The sequence below is a fragment of the Erithacus rubecula genome (assembly GCF_903797595.1).
Source record: "Erithacus rubecula genome assembly, chromosome: 4".
NCBI lineage: Eukaryota > Metazoa > Chordata > Aves > Passeriformes > Muscicapidae > Erithacus > Erithacus rubecula.
In genome coordinates, this window is record NC_136686.1 from 17,620,795 (window position 1) to 17,639,862 (window position 19,068).

General features: G+C 35.1%; 1 protein-coding gene across 2 annotated transcripts in view; it reads right to left on the reverse strand.

Annotated features, from left to right (window-relative positions):
• The window catches only part of SLC41A2 (solute carrier family 41 member 2), a 58,379-nt gene that overhangs the window by 25,405 nt on the left and 13,906 nt on the right, over positions 1-19,068 (reverse strand). For both annotated transcript variants that reach the window (XM_079304826.1, XM_079304825.1), the window contains exons 6-10: positions 17,185-17,331; positions 12,679-12,826; positions 12,210-12,289; positions 2,152-2,283; positions 1,111-1,259 (exon numbers count right to left, since the gene is read on the reverse strand). In XM_079304826.1, coding sequence (XP_079160952.1) covers positions 1,111-1,259; positions 2,152-2,283; positions 12,210-12,289; positions 12,679-12,826; positions 17,185-17,331 — 656 coding nt within the window. The remainder of the gene's footprint in view (positions 1-1,110; positions 1,260-2,151; positions 2,284-12,209; positions 12,290-12,678; positions 12,827-17,184; positions 17,332-19,068) is intronic.

Consider the following 19,068-nt stretch of genomic DNA (forward strand, 5'->3'; position numbering starts at 1 on the left):
TAAGGCAAGAAACTAGGAATATTATCTAAGAGGAAAATGAAAAATAATTTATGTCTTGTAGTGTGATATTCTCTCTCTTGCAAAGGTTGAAACATTACCAGTCATGTTCTACCAAAAAGGTAGAAAATTCTCATACGAAATATTAAGAGTTTTTGAAACCTATCCTTTTTGAAATAGTAGTGTGATAAACAATGGGACAATTCAGAGCACTAAAAATTAAAATTTTATTAAGGATTGATGTTGATAATGTTGATTGTATTCTAAAACTAAATTGGTCACATTTTTCAAAGCAGTATGTATATTTAAATCATGGATATTTCAACTAAACTTCTACTGTGTAACACAGTCACTTTTTGGTTTTAAGGTGTGATGAAACATCATACTTAATTCAGGCAGGTTACACCTAAAAAATTGGTGTGACTTTAATAAAACATTTAATTTTGTATTAGTGATTTCTCAAAATGAAATCATTCCACCTTGAGACATTGCTGTTTCAAAAGGCATCTTTCAAGAACTGCCCTTGCTGGGTATGAACAGACCATTAGGGTAAAACAGACAAATAAGGTAACAACGTTTGACAATTAATGCAACTACAATTTCTTGTACAGTGTCTGCTGTCACATTAATTTACACTAATAAATATTAAGAACACATCAAGGAAGCTGTAATACTTTCATCTACTGGACTATGTTAACTAAAACAATAATGTGAACCACTTTTGGAGATTTCTTTAAGAGTTTCCCTTGATTTTCCTTATTCATAAATGCTACCTTTCCTTCTTTCCATTTCCCCTCCCTTCTTTCCATTTCCCCTCTAGCTGATTAAAATGAAGGGGGTTTAGATGCAATGGTTGCAGAAGCATGTGGAAGATGCATGACAAGGAGATAATGCATTCAAGTGTGTTCTGCAAAGCTCTCACAACAACAGGACACCTGTATAAGTTGTATATTTGTGGAGATCATCAGCTACTTCAGAGCTGTGCTGAAAGCCTCTATGCAACCACACCTTCTTGTACCATTCATCAGATTTCAGATACCAGAAAAAAAAAAAAACTATTTTCTTCAAGAACTTCATTTCATACAAGCATTTGCCAGCTGTACTTATTCTTACCTGTAGCAGAGCTGCAAACAAATATACAGCTATAAAGATGGGGGTTAAGGAAGTATGTCCACTTTTCATTAAGTGGATAGTGTACAAGAAAATCAGGTGTCCAGGAATCACCAAAAGAAGCAGAACTTGGGCTGATTTGTTATTTACTCCTACAATTTAAAAAAAAAAAATGAAACATCAAAAACTTGGTTGAGGTCTTAAATTACTATATTAGATTTTTATTCATTTCAATATAAAACACTCCCATTTTTTGAATTCAACAAAACTGGCTACTGTAGAGAAGCAGGCATTATTTTCCACTTAATTTCCTTGAAGAATTTCACTGTCTTCCAGAAAAGGGAAGCAGAGTCCTTCTGGAAAAGGGTGTAAACTGCCTTCATTCTGTGCTCATGTAATACTATCTATATTTTTTGACCTCCTAAAGTCTTACTAGGAAAGAGGATCTTTTGGACTTCATATTCAAGACATCCTCAAAAAATCTTATATTTTTAAAAAGTAATCCAACATTTAGCACTTCCACATCTGTTTCAGTTCATTTCATAAATATGGAAGTGTAATACATGGTGGTGACACATCACATTTTACCACAGTTACATCATTAGGAAAGTGGGAAATACAGTGGAGGAAAAAGCTGTGAAGAAACAATCTAGAGAGAAATTGGCAAACTGGAAATGGAAAGCAGAGATTTGGCTTAGTAATGTCTGATACAATGTTTAGCCCTAACAGGAAATTGGTTTGAACTGCTGAAGGCAAAAGTTAGGAGCAGGTAGAGAAGTGAAGGTAAATTGAGGGTTGAAACCTTTCTGAGTGTCCTGCCTTGCCAGGGCTACACCCTTCTCTGTGCTCCTCTCTACTCATTCAGGGAGTATCTCTACTCAGGGAGTTTCTTCTGATTCTCACAAACAGCTGCAAGCAAAGCAAAGTGCCAAGCCTCACCAGCTCTGAATTGCACACAGCAAGTTGAGTTCATTTCTCACAGGTGGTACAGTCTGGCATACAGGGCTGAAGAGATGTGAGACAGGATTTTTAACTAAGACATACCTGTACCATAGTATGTTCTGCATGGGTAATAGCAACCCTTGGCCTCCTCTGGCAGCTCTCCAGGAATGCTATGTAAATGGAGGTAGGTAGAAATTCTGCTAGCTTGAATAGCTACTAGATTGCCACCAATACCTGAAATGCAAAAGGGAACCAATGAAAAATGGTCAACTATTTTTTTTTTTCCTCTAGTAGGCAATATTTTTTGCACAGATACCAACTTCCTCTATGTTTATCACAATACCTTACATACAAAAGTCAAAATCAGAAATATCTTTAAAATGTGTATTAGTTGTAGACAGGCTGCAAATAATTCAAACAAGTCCAAAAAATGTGGGCTACAGTTTGATGTATCACTGGGTCTTTGGAGTTTTGAATCATGATAAGTGCAAAAAATTCAAAACCTTCTGAAAGGCTAAATCTTAGGTGAAACTCCCTTTCATCACTGTCCCTTCTTTGGAAATTTCTCTTGGATCATCAGAAGTATGACATAGTTGTGCCACTGCTGAATTACCTCCCTAGGCCAGTATTCCTGGCCAGGGTAAGTAATGAAAGCAGATATGCTCACTACCACAAACGAAGTAAAATACAAAAAAAAAAAAAAAACAAACAAAACAAAAACAAAACAAAAAAAAAACAAAACAAAACAAAACAAAACAAACAAACAAAAAAACCCCAACAGATTTCACACACAGTAGGACAGGACTGAAAAAGGTTTCAAGAGTTAATACATTCAATACAGTCATTCCCCTCTGACACAAAGAATGAATAACTCCAGTCTTCTTCCACTCATAACTCAGGCTGAAAGAGGAAGATGAGCATCAGAATAGCTGATTGTTAAAAGAAAGGTAGTGATAGAAATTCTACTTTCTTTCTGAAAAGGGGCAATGTGTACAAGTTGTGCTGGCAGAGCATTCATCTCAATACAAAAAAGAAATTTCTTATAGTGAGAAAAATCATTCACTGTAACAGCCACCCCAGAGATGTGGTGCAGTCCACTTCACTGGAGGTTTTCAAGACATGACCAGATCAGGTGCTAGAAAATCTCATCCACGCTCCCTTTCTCATCACAAGGTTGAGCCAGATGACATTTCAAGATTTCTTCTACTCTGGGCTGTTTAATGCTCTATGAATTTTTACTTCAATGAGCAGAAAACTAAAACAACTTATATCTACATGGCAGAATGCAGTAACATGAAATCCTCCTATTATTATACTCAAGCTGTCTACTAGCATATCAAGCACATGCTTTTTCTTTCCTCAATTCAGATGCTTTACATAGGTATGGACTGGTCTGAAAAGAAGCCAAAATGATGCAGACCTTGTCCCCACTTCAGGAGAAAGACCTTGTTTATTGTAGTTTAATTAATTTGTTTATCTGAGGCCGATGCTCTGGTTGCAGAACAAGTGTTTGTGGTGACCAGAAGACACTGTTTGCCAAATTCTTTTGGTGACTATGGAGTGGTTGGCACAGAGATCTGATTGAGATCTGAAAGGAGATGTCCTGCCTCACTGCTGCTTAAAGACAAATGGCTGAAGCTAACAAGGAAGTAGGGTTTTTAAGCAAAAACTTCAGATACAAATCAGGAAATGCATGCTCCCAGTCAGGAGATACAGGGATAAAAAGTGAACTACCAAGGGATTGAGTGAGGGTTTGCAAAGAAAATTAAAATAGCAGTGGCTCTTTTTTCAGATGAACTACAGAAAAAGTAGCAAAGTAAGGGATTTATCCAAACTGCGAAAGGTTTTAAAAGATTAAAACCAATCTAATAAAACCAATCTAAATAGGACTCAAAGTCTATCTTTTGATTGAGAACAATAAATTGAAGATTTCTGACTAAGGAGAATAAGGTACAGAAAGAGAGGCAGAAGTAAAATTAAGGATCAATGCACTACATTTGGATGGGGATCTGATAATTTCTCTGACTGAATTACCAAAAGTTGTTTTGTAAAACCACTTCTTAATAGAGCTACAAAACTGGGGATAGTGCCATATGACTGGAAAATATGAAACACTTTCTGCTAAAAAAGAGGACATAAAAGCAATCTGGGTAATTATAATCAGGCTAAGACTGCAATAACTGATTTATTCACAAGACAAAAAATTAGTAAAATATTCTGCTATATAAAATATTCTGCTATATAAAACTATCTGCTTCTCTTATAGCACTATAAAAAAAACAAGGGACAGAAGTACACAGGGCAGGTTTGATTTTTGTAGCAATATAACTAAAAACCACTTTGGCACTAGTCTCTAGATTTTAAGTACTTCCTGGGATGTATGTAATTTCCTTTTGTGACTGGTAATTATTTGCTTCAATAAACTCACACTCAGAAATATCATAGATGATCTGAACTTTTTTCCCTAGTTAATAATAGGAGAAACTGAATGAGATAAAAGAATTAAGAAAATTAGAAATAAATTCCCTTGGAATGGTGATTAGAAAATCTGTGTGGATAACAGACATTGACAAGTCTATAAAAGAAGTTATAAATTGGTTGTCAGTTCTTTGATGGAGAGATATTAATGACAAATTTTTTTCACTTTTAAAGCCACCATTTAGAGAAAGTACTCCCCAAGCCCTACTGCTCATGTAGATAGCAAGAAATAACTGATAAGTATCAAAAGTGATTCTAAAACAAACTGGTCAACCATGGAATACTGGTAATTTATGGAATTTATGGAATCCATGAAATACATGGAATACTGTAACACTGGAGGTGATAGCTGCTCTGCAAAGGAAGCTGACATGCTAACCAAAACAGCCAGTGTGGAGTGTGATTTCAAGAGGTAACTAATTACAGCTGAGCTGAACAACCTATTTTAGCTAAATGGAAATGAAATAATATCATTTTCAGCAAAATTATTTTAAATTTTATTTGTTTGAGCCTCAATAACCTAATATTAGTGGTATAACTTGAACTCCCAGAATATAGCCAGGTATAGTAAAGCATAAATTCTTCTAGGATCCATACATTTGCACAGACTCAGCCAGCCAACAATGTATGGTGGCAACAGCAGCAGTGACACTGTATTTTACTTTGTCTATTCACCTATCAATTATCATAATTAGTTTTGAACTTCTGGGCCAATTTCAACCACGTCTGACACAAGGATGGACATGCTAACTACTTCCAGGAACAGTTAGACAATCTACCAAAAACAAAACAGTAATTAGAAAAATAAAGGAAAAGATCCAAACCCATGTCCTCAGTGATACAAAGACAGCAATATGAGTTATAAGTTGGTGGCACAGGCACAAGCAGCCCAGCTGGCCAGTCAGCACTCAGCTTGGAGTGAGGCACAATGCCTCTGGCTCAGCCAACAGCTCAGTGAGACAGAAGAGGAATGGCAGTGTTGAGCAAAGCAGAGGGGAAATTGGGAGAATGTTGTGAGCAGCAGGTCTAGCAGGAACTCAGGGCAACAGGGAACACTGCAGGTTGAAAAGTCTGTCTAAAAACCTCAGGATATAAAAGAGAACAGGATCAGGTTCCACTATTCTGCTGGTCATAGAGTGACTCATAAAAGGCTGAATGAATCACTTTGATGTGTACAGAGATAACTCTGTTTGTTTGGTAACAGCAGCTGCTGTGCATGTGCAGTTACCATCCCAGCTATACCAGATTAATCAGATCCCTGAAGAAACAGAAAACATATAAAACTGTGTAGGTTGGCAAGATGTCGATATGCTAAACTGATAATTTCTCAGCATCTTCTAAATGTATGTAATGGTCACATGCTCAGTAGCTGCTCATATTATTAAAATCTCTGTTGATGCATAAAAGGACTGCTTGCATGAACACTTGATTAATCCAGAAATTTTTCTCCTAGCAAACACTATTGCAGGCATCGTAGAAAATACTAAATTTGCAAAGACTTCTTTAGGTTCCTTTCACTTTTGCAAGAACTATAGGGGAAAACTATTCATCTCAAAAGTAAAATCCAGTAATTATTACTTTATTCCTCTCAGAACACCAAATGTGTTTAACTTCAAGACGAGAGTGCTGGTTTGTCAGTAAGCAGAAGAAATGTTGTCTGCTGAAGTGCAAAAGATGTCACACTGACTTACAACTTTGAAAGAAAATTCAAAACCTCATCATTTCATTAAGGCAGGTTAGGGCTAAGCAAGAATGCCTCCTGTAAAAAATGTTATCACAAGTCTTTTGTCTAACAAGCATAGGAAACCATGATGAAAGTAGAGCCAAAACCATGCCATGTACCTGCAAACAGGCCTAGGGGCACGATTCTGTTAATCATCATCTGATAAAATGAAATTTTTCTAATAATAGAACTAACCATACTATTCAGAAAACCACATTAAAGCACTTTACATCAATGAGTCTTAATACTTCAAAGCAAATCTGTGTCTCATAATTTAGTGCAGGTAAAAAAACCAAGAGGTTAAGGGAAGCTGGATCTTGCTGACACAGATCAGTCTGAGATCATCCACAGCTCTGGGCTGGTTTGTTCCTCAGATCTTACACTGCACTTAGGTAAATACAGCAAGGTTTTTCAGGGAAAACTGGGAGGAGTAGTTGATAAACCAGAGGGTTGTGCTGCCATTCAGAGGGAACTGGATAGGCTGGAGAGCTGAGTCAAGAGCAATATCCTGAAATTCAACAAAAAGAAGTGTAAAGTCCTCTATCTGAGTAGGAATAACCCCATGCACCATGGTATTACTTATCAGTAAAAATCGTGGTTTAAGTATTTGCTTAGTACAAGGGGAGAACTGTACAATATTTTCAGAGCAGTATTCAACTACCTTATGTATGAAGTCCCTTCCTATAGGTCCCCATCTCATTCTTTCTTTAAATTCATTTCCTTAAATAGATATAATTGAAATGTTCCTGTAGAAAACTGCCCCCCAGTGAGTGTACTGAGAGCACCAGATAAAGTGAACTTACTCAGCTTTAATGACCACTGCTATGACTGTTCATGAAAATGTAAATAGTTGCATGATGAGGCACACAAAAAATTGTGTAAGAGCAGGCAAAGAAAATCTGAGATTAAAGGTTTCTATGGAGAGGGATTAATCAGTCACAGAATACTGTGTTGTTCCCAAGCACCAATACAACTTCTGCAATGGGCCTAAAATTAGTAAATATCTACATAAGGTGAGAATTAGGCCAACATAATTCCCAAATTGATTTTTCTTGTCAATCTCTCAAGAGAGGGAAGGATAGAAGACTCTCATTTTTGCACATTCCTGAGCACAATCCATAGTTCAAAATAAAATAAAATGAAATTAGAAGGAAGAAAAAAAATCTCAGTTACAATGGTGACCAAAACCTCTAAATTTTGGAATAATCATGTTACCTTTCAGAAAACGCAAGATGAATTTTTGCCCTCACCTCTCTACCATTAACTTTAAAAAATACTGTTTTATGCAAGAGAAATACTTGGATTAGAAACCTAACTAGCTACCTTTTTATATAGGTTTTTTTCCATTCATCTTCCATTTTATTTGTAACATTTCTTTTAATACTTACAAATGTTTGGGGAAAAACAGATGGAAAATATTAGCTTTCCCTAGATGGATGTTTTTTAAGAGAAAGCTTTATTATATATGCAACTATTACATTCCATGTTTGATTTGACTCATAAATAATTTCTTTCCTATGACTAATATAAAATTGTTCCTTGACTGCCAAAAATGAAAATGTTCTGGATATAATTGTGTTGTGAAAATGACACAATGATTACTGAAATATTCTAAAAAATTTACAAGTAAGACTTAAAAGAAAGATTACACACTATAAAAGTATATATGCAGATTTACACGTACAAGTTAGCAAATAAAAGGTAGTAAATCTATCAAAAGTAAATAACAAAAATCAAAACCCTCCTCCTTATTCATGCCAAAATAAAGAATGAATTATAAAGTTCTCATACAGGAGAGATGCCTTCTGAGACTAACACATTCTTTCCAATTCAGGATGCAGAAAAATTAATTTGCTACCCAGCCAAATTGCTCTACCACCATCCAGGTACACTAATGTTTTCCCTTGTGATTTACAGAGGCAAATTGCAGATGGTTAACTCTTTGAGACAATGGTTATATTCTAATCAAAGCACCACTCAGTTATGAGAAAAATCAAAGTACAACTATACTAAAAGAAATTAAAATATATAACTATTAAAAGATGTATTTTTTTTTTTAGTAGAAATGGTTTATTGGTATTTTTTTCCATATTCTCCAAAACAATTTACAGTAAAAGCTCTGTGAAAAACCTGAAAGTCTGTCATTCAATTTAACCTATTAACAAATAAAAAAGAGGGTGTTTTGGGCAATGTGTTGCATAAGCCTAATTTTCATCTCCCAGACAACTGGCATTTATTAAATTTTGTATTAAATTTTCTCATATGTGTTTCTCATATTCCTTGATACCTATGTATTCCCACCAGATAACAAATTCTTTCAAAGTATGGACTGCCAAAGAGTAAGAAACATTAGAACAAGTTTGTGTTACCTTTAAAGAGCACTGCCTCAAACCACCTGCAAAGGAAAGTCTTTTGATATGAAGTATTTCCAAATTTCAGGTTTTTTCAGAATTAATTTGCAGACTTTTATGCACTTCAAGGTGCATAAAAATGGGATAAAGTCTACTGACATGTTGGTTATTACCCAGTAACTGCTGAAATGCAAATACTTAGAAGACATCTCACAAATAAGCACAGAATAAAAATGGAGAGGGAAGTGGCTCTATCTGGTAACTGCACCTTAGCTCATTTTTGTTGCATATTCAGAAGCATGTAATTGTTTAAGATACTATCTTTTTTTCTGCACAAAAGGAACTTGGTTACTTGCAAATTGCAAATCCTGAGCCAGATTCAACACGCTGTGATGCTCTAAGAGGATTTGCAAATTTTAACCATCTCATTCATGAGAAAACACAACTCAAAATCAACTTGAGTATCTGGACTGAAGCACAGCCACACATGGACTCAGTTATTTTATTCAGAATTTCAGTACATCAAAGAGACATCTCAAGTAGTCTGCAAGTTGCCTGAAACAATAAAATCATTTATTTATTTTCAAAAAGCAGGCATGCACTTTAACCCAGCCCACCATAGAATTAAAAATAACTATTCATCTCAAAAAATGTGTTTTAACAGTGGGAAAATGGAAAAAACAGTGTGAAATATGTCTGGCAACCAGCTGTAAAGCTGACTATAAATGCCTTTCTGCTTAAAAACTATTTTAATGTTTTGGGCAAATATTTTTAGTTATTGTTAGTAGAGGTAGGAACCTTTGAGGTTGCTCAAATTCCAAACCAGTATTTTTTAAACTAAAATATTTATGGCTCCACAGTGTAAGACATTATTAAAGTCACTTGTCTCATATCTAAGAATAAGTAAACTACCTAGACAGGAGTTGGATGAAACCTACTTAATGGTGCACAGGAAGACTACCTGACCATTTTGCAGTCAGTACTGTTCAGGTGTTCAAGATACAGCAAATGGCCTTGAAAAAACAGTGACAGCTTGAAATTCTGGACAAGTTTACACTCTCCTTAAATTCTGGACACATTCCCAGCAGAAAAGAATATTTCTTCCAGGTTTTCTGTGCCATAGAAGCAACAAATTTTCAGTTAAAAGAAAATAATACAGGAAAACCCTAATTTTCTTTTGCTATTTAGGCTTACAACAAGAATTCCAAGGCCAAGAAAGGTAGAGGAAATTTTCTGCAACCATAACATTTAAAAAGCCATCTGTTAAGTGACCTAACACACTTTCATGTCAGTAAATGAGTGTCAATAAATGTGCTTTTTTAACTGAAGAACTTCCTTACCCCCAGTTTACTACACTGTACTGACCAGCAATATCAAAAGGTGTCAGTAGAATTATGAAACCCAGGAGAGGCTAATCTAACAGCAACCCAAAAAATTACCCACCTACAGTTTCCTTTTCCAGGACGTGTACCATAAAACCCTGCATCCTCTCCACAGAACATATTTTCTCTATATTTTCCAATAGAAATGCCTCTACCTTTAGAATTTATGCCTCTTGCTATCCTAGCCTCTTGGAAAGACTCTTTCTCTCCTCTCCTGCTCTCAGCCTTCCCTCTCTTACACTTGCCTAAAGGTCAGAGATCTTTTGATCTGTCAGCTAAACCTCCAGGGCTCTATAGCTTTTGGCTAGTTCTTTTCCCATAAAGATAGTTCAAAAGAATGTACAGGCATTGCCTTAATACTGGTTTGGGTACACCTGCCTAAAAAGAAAAAAATAATCCTCTTCACTTAGGAAGTAAATCCAGGGGGTTAACCAAAAAGGACTACTATAAGAAAAGTTGCAGGTGTAAAGCAGAAAAAAGCTGAAGATCAACACGTCTGCCTTGCCTTTTAGGCATCTGGAAATCAACATGGAAACACACAAAAGTTAGATGCAAATATTTCCAATTTTGAATGAATAGAAAGACAAGGAACAGGCAAGGAAACATATCAAGTGTAAAAATTAATTTACAGTTAGCAAGGAACTTAAGTTGCAACATAGAAATGTTGCACATTAAAAGCAAGAAGAAAGGAAATAGAGGGCCTTAATGAGAAAGAACAGCAAGCAACAACATCCTGTGCTGAAGATGGAAATGCTCAGTTCCTTTTGTCTGCTGCCTTCATAAAAATGAAGGCACAAGTAGGTAAGTAGTAGGGCCTGGGGGTGAAGTTAAATTTACTGCATCTGGAGAGCTAAATGAGCAACCCATGAAGTATTAGTGATCATTTTTGCAAATTGATTATCTTGGGGGTTAGAGAATACCTGAGGGCTGTAGTGGAGAAAACAGAAAATGTATCTTTAAAGGTTGTCAGAAAGAATGATACAGAGAATCTGTATATCAGTGAAATTTATATTCCTACATAAGAATTAGACCAAATTATTAAAAGGACAATTTATAAGCATCCAGGAGACATATAAGCTGTAAAACAAGGGCTAACATGAATTTGCCAAGAACATGCTTCTGTCAAAGCCTCTAACTGAACAGCCTGTGTAATGTTTGCAGCAACAGATCTACTCACTCTCAACCACAGTGAAACTTATAAAATGTTTGGGTGATACCCAGTGTTACATTTCCACTAACAATGTCTGGAAAATTAATTATATCAAGCCAATGTGGTTCAAAACTAAAACCCAGTAACCATATTAGCATCTTATTATCAAGGTGGAAAGGAAGTGGCCATAATTCATTTAATTTATAGCTTAGAAAACAGAATTTAACATATTCATACTAAATTTGAAAGGGCCAACTTAAGTTAAAATGGAATCATCTTGGTAACTAGAGAAATGGTTTTAATAACAATACATAAAAGTGCAAATTAATGTAAGAAATCAAATGGAAAACTGCAAAAAGGAGGAAGAACAGCTAGGCAGCAATACAGTGAGAACAGATCTGGTGATTATAGTTGTTGTAAACTAAACAGGTATCAACCCTGTGGTACTGTACTAGGAAAGAAAGGCATCTTCTAACTGCACCAGTCTAATAAGATATAAACTATTCTTCTAAAATTTGCCTTGCACTTATCATTAGAAGATTGAATACTTAAGGACCAAATTTTCACAAATTCATTCTTGCACATCTGAAAAGTGCATGCCAATCATCAGAAACAACCCACAATTTTCTTGACAAATCTACTTACTTGCTTAGTTCTTATATTTATATATATTACAGGTTGATAGTAAATCATTGTTTAAAAATTTGTCCTTGGATGTTTAGAAAAAAAACAACTTTGTAATAAAATTTTATCTACATTTTCCCAGCCACAACTGCTTCAATATAATACTTGATAATTTAATATATGAATGTATTCCTTCAATATTTACTCTTTCAGTTTCTTAATGCATACTTGAGGTTTCTACTTCTCACATTCTCTATCATGTTTTAGTGGTTGTAGTGAAAACAGGAAGCATTTCCCAGGTGTTCAAATAAACAGCTGTTGACATCAAAATCAAAACTTGAAATTAATATTCCAGATATTAATTACCACAAGAGAAATTTACTGTAATAGAAAATTCTCAGGACAAGGTATATCAATTGAGCACATCATAGTAGCAATTAATCCTGTCTTACCATTAATTACTGGGGTATAAACAACAATTCCAACCAAGTTAGGATCAGATACAGTTGTGTCCAGAATAAGGCCACCAATACTGAAAACAAAGGACAATATTTAGAATAAGGTAAGCAAGACCATTAAACAATATTTTAAAAATTCTATAGCAATCTGACTTGGATCATCTTCATGCCAGGACTTTCATCTCATCTTTCCCCTGGGCCATTACTCCATTTCTGAGCTACAGACTAATATCACTATAGCTATTAACTTTTTAAAATTGACTTCTTGTATAACAAATACCACAGCCAATTCCTCTACTTTTAAGATTCATAATTGCCATTGGATTAAATAATCTCTTAGATCAGTGCTAAAATTCTAAAGCCTAAATTCAAGAGGCTCCTTAATTGTGTCTCTTAAGTACAATCAAGTAAGATACAGGATGATTGTCAAGATGCTTCCATGTAGCAAGACAAACAGACCTACCTGCTGATAATCATGGCAGTTATAACAGGCTCCCATCCTGAATGGAGGACAGTTCTGGTAGCTGGGTGTTTGGCAGCTATGACAATCCCCATCGGAGTCAGAGCCAAAAAAAAGGCACCAACCAAAGGAGATACATAGTAATATGTCTCTAAAATAAGAAATAAAGAAAAAAATAAAGAAAAACCTCTTTTAAATCTCCAGATAGTCCTACATTTTTAAAAATTTAGAATTCTAAGATAAATTAGCATCTATGCCATACAACTGAGGAATTTTAATAGTCTTCATTACCATTATACCTGAAGTTACTACTGCACTAAACAATATGGTTAATATCTGCCATTTGTGATCATTGTCTCTCATCTTCTCAAGGACAGAACCATCAGTACAAAGAAGGAATTTTGAAGAGGATTTTTGTATGAAGTTTTATGATAAAAAATACAGTAAGGATGTAGAATAGAAAACATTATTTTGTAAGTGAAGAAAAATTTTGAAAAGAAACTGAATATAATGAAAATGCATTTTGTTTATATCCAAATTTTCAGCATATGTACACTCCCTTCATCCCAAAGCAAGTAATATGGTAATCTTTCCAGAAATAGCATATCTAAAAAGATTCAAGCACAATGTGCAAAATCAAGACATTTATATCAGTAGCTCAGTTCTTTCACAGTCACTCTGAGACTGAAAATTAACAGGCAATTCTGCTGCTTGCACCTACCCATGAGAAATCCATCCTATTTCATAGGAATACAACTGCAAACACTGGTGAGTACCATCATAAAGCTGAGACTGTAAAGTGAACAGCTGCTTCCACAGAAAGAACACTACTTTTTTCTTATTACTTGGTTTTATAATCCCATCCTCACAGAAACTTCTACAGTGATCCAAGACTTCCTAATGCAACACTGAGGTAAATAATGGAAAACTGATCCTAATGAAAAATATATGTGTATAAACTGTGCAAATATTCCACTTTTAAATATTTGTTTTATGAGAAGTGTGATCACGGACCTAATGTTAAATGACATTTTGTCAAAATCTACAAAACTTAAACAAGTCTTACAGCAAAATAAATTTTAAATTAACAGGTTGAAATAGTTAATATAGATCACACAAGCACTACCAAAGAGGAGCAGCTGGTATATAAAAAGTATTCTCACCCATGCACTATGGCTTATTACAATGGCTGCAAATCCAAGCAATTACTACTTCAATATTACCTTAATGGATCTCCTGAAAGAATTGCTGTAATATTTTTAGAAGTTACTGCCCTTCTGCACTGAGTAACAATCTCTGCAGCAGAGCCAGTACTAAGTTATGTTTCCCTGGGCAAACTAAAAGTAGAAAGCTATTAGAATGAGAACAAGACAAAGCCCAAAAGAGAAGTATTTTCTTCCTGTCCTTATCAAATTATTCTACAATGTATTACCTCCCTCTTCCTTTCTGGGGCCTTTTTTCCCTCCTTTCACCTCTTTTTGTGACCTAAGAGATGGACCAGTGAGAATACTCAGCTCCAGTCTAACTCCTGGGAACAGTGAGGGATTTTTTTTTTTTTGTCTATGGGAGACTCTACTGGTAGAACATCTTACTATGAAAATCTAAAAAGATTAACCTTGAGATGAATCTTTAATGGAAGGTTAGACATCTTTCTCTTCATATTTAATTCACAGAATAAGCAAATGCATTTTACAATAGCTGAAGAATGGGAAGAGAAAATAAAGGAATTCTCTTTTAGGGCTCATTTCACTCCATTTTTGTTGGATTTATAGCAGACAGCTTACATGAGAAAATGCATATTGCTTAAATAATACAGGCTCTAGTAGAAATTAGAGATCAACTGGAAATATTCTGCTTCAAAACAACTGGTAAGAACCTGAAAACAATAATGCAAATCACACAATTTGTCTTCTCAACCCGACTCGAAAATATAAGGGAGCTAAATGCATATTCTGTGACAAAAATGGAAAGCTTTAAAGAAGTTTTCAAATAATTTCTGGCAAATAATAGGCAACACAGTCTTCCACATTTAATTTACAGAGTGTTCCTATTCCAGAGCACTTCTTGTGTTCTGCTGGAGGAAATGTGGCAGGTCCCAGAGATGGTCCTGGGGAGCCCTCTAGTGCTTTCCCCTGCTATTTAACAAGGATTCACAGACAGCTCTTTTTAGAGAGTTGTTAAGAACTGTTAACCTTTTGGTATTTATATCCCCATGTTTAACTACTTTGTCACTATTTTTAAAGCATTCAGATGAACCTTTAAGACATTCTGTATATGATGGTGGCCAAACAAGGTGTTTCATTTGGCCCTGGCCCAGGTAAAAATGCTACAGTCCTTTCCCCAGTCTCTTCAGGGTATGCCATAAAGTATTGTATCAACCCAAAGGCTGTACACCTCTGTTGCAGACAAACATAATCCTTGTACACAAATAATGTCCATCCTTCCAGTCCTTTTGTCTGAAAACAACTCATCCCATGCAGAGAGCAGCCAGAAACTTATTTTGTTTCAGACCATTTCATTAGGTAGGCTAATAAATCACAGGGGAAAATAATTAATTCTGAACACAGTTCAGAAGTGAATCCTACCAGTTTCCTTGCTACCTAGAAACTACAGATTTCTCTTTAGCATTCCTATTGGGCTTTTTCTAGGACTGAGAAAGCACAGAAAGAACAGAAAGGAGAAAGAACATAAGAAACAGCAATTGTACTGAATAAGGCACACTTCTCATCTAGTCCAGTATCCTCAGTCAGACTATGGCCAACAGTTCAGGCTTATGGAGAGAAGAAAGGAAAAATGACAGGTTTAGAGTGATGCTTGCTTCAGCATCATGCTCTGCTAACTTCTGCTGAGGTTTGCATCAGGAATTTCATCTCTCAAGTCTGACTGCATCTGTCTGGTCAATGCTCCTCAAAAGGTTCCTCTCTGACTGGTTTATCTGAAGTTTTCCAAAATCACTCTAGTCCTCTTAACACACCACAGCAGTAAGTTTCACATCCCACTTGTGTACTGTGTAAAAAAAATTTCATTAACTTTTTTTAAACTGTTGCCTAATCATTCTCTGAATGCCTCTTCCCTGCCATTCACAACTTGATACACCTCTCCTGAGCTGAAGGTGCTCCATACTTTTATTCCTTGTTACAATTTCATAGCTCAAATAAATGCATCTTGGAAGCCACCTATTTCCAAGAGCTTCATGGTATGTTTTTTTCTTTAGACTCTCTTGTTCTCAAAAAGAAAGAAATACAAAGACATTGAAAAAAATTACAAAGAGCAGGAGTCACTTTAGTGGTAACTAGATAATTATATACTTCACCAAAAGAGAAATATTTGCAGAAGACAGAAATCTGGGAGCAACACTTGGAAGCCTATTAATTCTTACCCCTACACATGTGATATCTGCTTTCCAACTGCACTGGCAGAGAAAAATGTCAGTGATCACGACAGCTATAAAGCAGCAAAGGATCAGTTCAAACTGTACCCACTTCTTTTTTTTTATTTCACTGAGACACATTAGAACACCTGTATCTAGAAATGTAATGGAAATGTGTGAAAGGAAGAAAAAAGTCCAAGTTTCTTTACCCATCATTACTGGGGAGGTTGAGTGCTTTTTGTTTAGATTGATAGATTAAAAGGAATAGCATGTTTTAGGAGTTTTTCTCATCAGAAAAAAAGAAAGAAGAGATGCCCAAAAAGTCTTAATCAATTTTCACTGTAAATTTACAAACTTCCCTAAAAGGAGCATTTAAAAAATATTTGAAGAATATAGTTATTAGAATATAATATGAAGGACTTAAATATAGTTATGAAATAAACAATACTATTTAAGTTCTAACAAAAATACAGAAAATATTTTAAAAATACTGCACATTAATACATTTGACATCATGACAACACTTTCTAAATATGAAAAACCAAACACTGAAATAACAACTGCAAGTTACAGCATGGTAGCTTGAGTCTTGTTAGAAGCTTTTTCTGGCTGATGTAATACTTCCATATGAAAAGGTTTGGACAATGAGCTGTAAAGATTATATGTGATGATATCAGCATTCCTTGACTCTGGTGAGTTATGGACAACACAGGTTTTTATCTGTGGTATATTACACTGTAATTGTCTACAATTTTAATTGTTTCTATAGAATTAGTTAGTTGCAGCAATGATTTAATTTTGAATAAGGCTCTTAACATTCTTTTCTCACTGTGAGATAATGTTTTCACATTATTTGTTTCTCCATTATTATGGTTTATATTTCACATGTAGGTTGACTGTGATATTGCCAAAGTTTTTTCAGATATTCCCAGATTGTGCCAAAGTTCAGGTTAGGGACTTCTATGATTCATTGAAAAAAATCATGGCACTCTAGAATTTATTTAAGGGTATAAGTGTTCACAAAAAATAAGTCAGACTAAAATGTTTGCTGAACCTCTCCCTCTTAGCCTCCTCCCCACCCTTCTAACCCAAAAAAGGTTCCTGGGGGGCTATTTAAACACATTTAAAAACACACTTACCAAGGCAAGTGTATAGACCCTGACTTATCCATGCTAGTATGGCAAGGGTGATGAGATCTCCAAAACTTGCTGCTATAGGTGTGGCAACATTGTCAGGATTAATGCCAGTCTTCTTGGATCCAACAATAACTCCAACCATTATCACTCCTAAATTCAACAAAGAAGAGGGTACAGTAACTCTATCCACTGTTGCAATTCCACAGAAAATTCCAAGATTATGACAATTTCAAACTTAACAAGAAGTCAGTACTTTTCTATTTCCCACAATGATTGTTCTTCCCACCTGATGGATGACTGTGTTTTTAAGTTTTAGCTACATTATAAAATGGACACATACATTTAAAAAAAAAAAACACACAGTAAGTACCCAGAAAAAAAACCCCAAGAACCATCTGTACAATAAACTACTTTGCTTGACTAGAATTAACACTATTGAAATTGTAAGCAGCTATTTCCTGAAATTAAAAAAATGACATTATTCTTTTCTAACCCTGGTAACTTCACCTGATTGAAATTTAAATCAATCTAGGCTGAAAATAACATAACATTAAATACTTTGACATCTGATATTGCACAAGACTATCTTGGAGTTAGCACCAAACACCAAGAACTTACATAATAAATTAAACCCAAGACAACATATAAAAATATTACTTGTTACACACTGGAAAAAAATTAATTAGAGGTGTTAATTTGTATTTTTTCCTATAAACTTCAAAACTAACTTTTGAAGAGTAATCTCCCAGCAAAATGCAAGTGGCTACTAAAAATAAAATTTGCATTGTTACAAACAGTCTTTGGCACAACCTGAGTAACTTCCCTCTTATCATATATTATATATAAGAACTTCAACTGTATATGCTATCCTTTATGCTATATATAGTGTGGTATGCTACATTAGGAGTTCACTTTCAGAGAAACTGCTTAAGGAGTTATACATCAGGAAATTCTCTAAAGAAAGAACTGGAATGATCCTGTAGGACCACAATATTTCAAAAGCACCTATTTCACATGTAGGAGGATCAAGCTTAGAAAGTAATTTCTTGTACTGTCCACCACCAAGCAAAAACCAAAGTTTCTCTTCATGCCCAAATCATACATGAGAAGTATAAAAAATGCACTCATGTTCCCCAGTCCCCTTCCTGCCATTAATGCTGCACATTATCAAACTCCATGGCTTTCTAATCATTAAAAAAACTTGTGTGCTCTTAATTCCATGCAAGACTTCAAGAATTTTGTCATTTTCACATAAGTAAGCACAGAAAAGCAGCAAAACAAGGATGTTATCTATTTTCCTTGACTTACTATTCTTAAGACTACTGACCATGAATTTTCATCACAAATAGAGGTACTTTCCTCCTCCCCTTCACATCCATTAAGTACAATCTTTTATGGTTAAGTGTTTCCTGACAATTAGGAAGAGAATTAAATTCATCATGCCTTATTGCTCCAAACAGACACTGGCACTGTTTGTAGAGCTGGACTTGAACTTGGTCCAAACCCTACAAATAATGAGCCAAATTGTTCACTTCAGCCACAAAGCAGAGCACAAACTTACACACAAGCAGCATGGGCAACCTGGAACTTTGAATTCAGTCAAGCTAGCATCCAAAATCCCTTGAGTATAATTAGAAACAAGTCCTACCTGCTTAGTACTAAGAATATATTTTGTACATTAATGAATATTAAGTAGGGGGAGAAGTTCTGCATCATAGTAGGTGAAGTCCCAAAATCATACTTCTTGTGTAGATATACTCAGGAGGTCATGTAAATCAAAAGCTTTCCAAAACTATGACAGGAGAGGAATGCAATATGCCCCCAAAGTATGGAAATTGCAAAAGGGCGTCTTATCCTCAGCTGGTTTTCAGATGTATTCTACCTTAC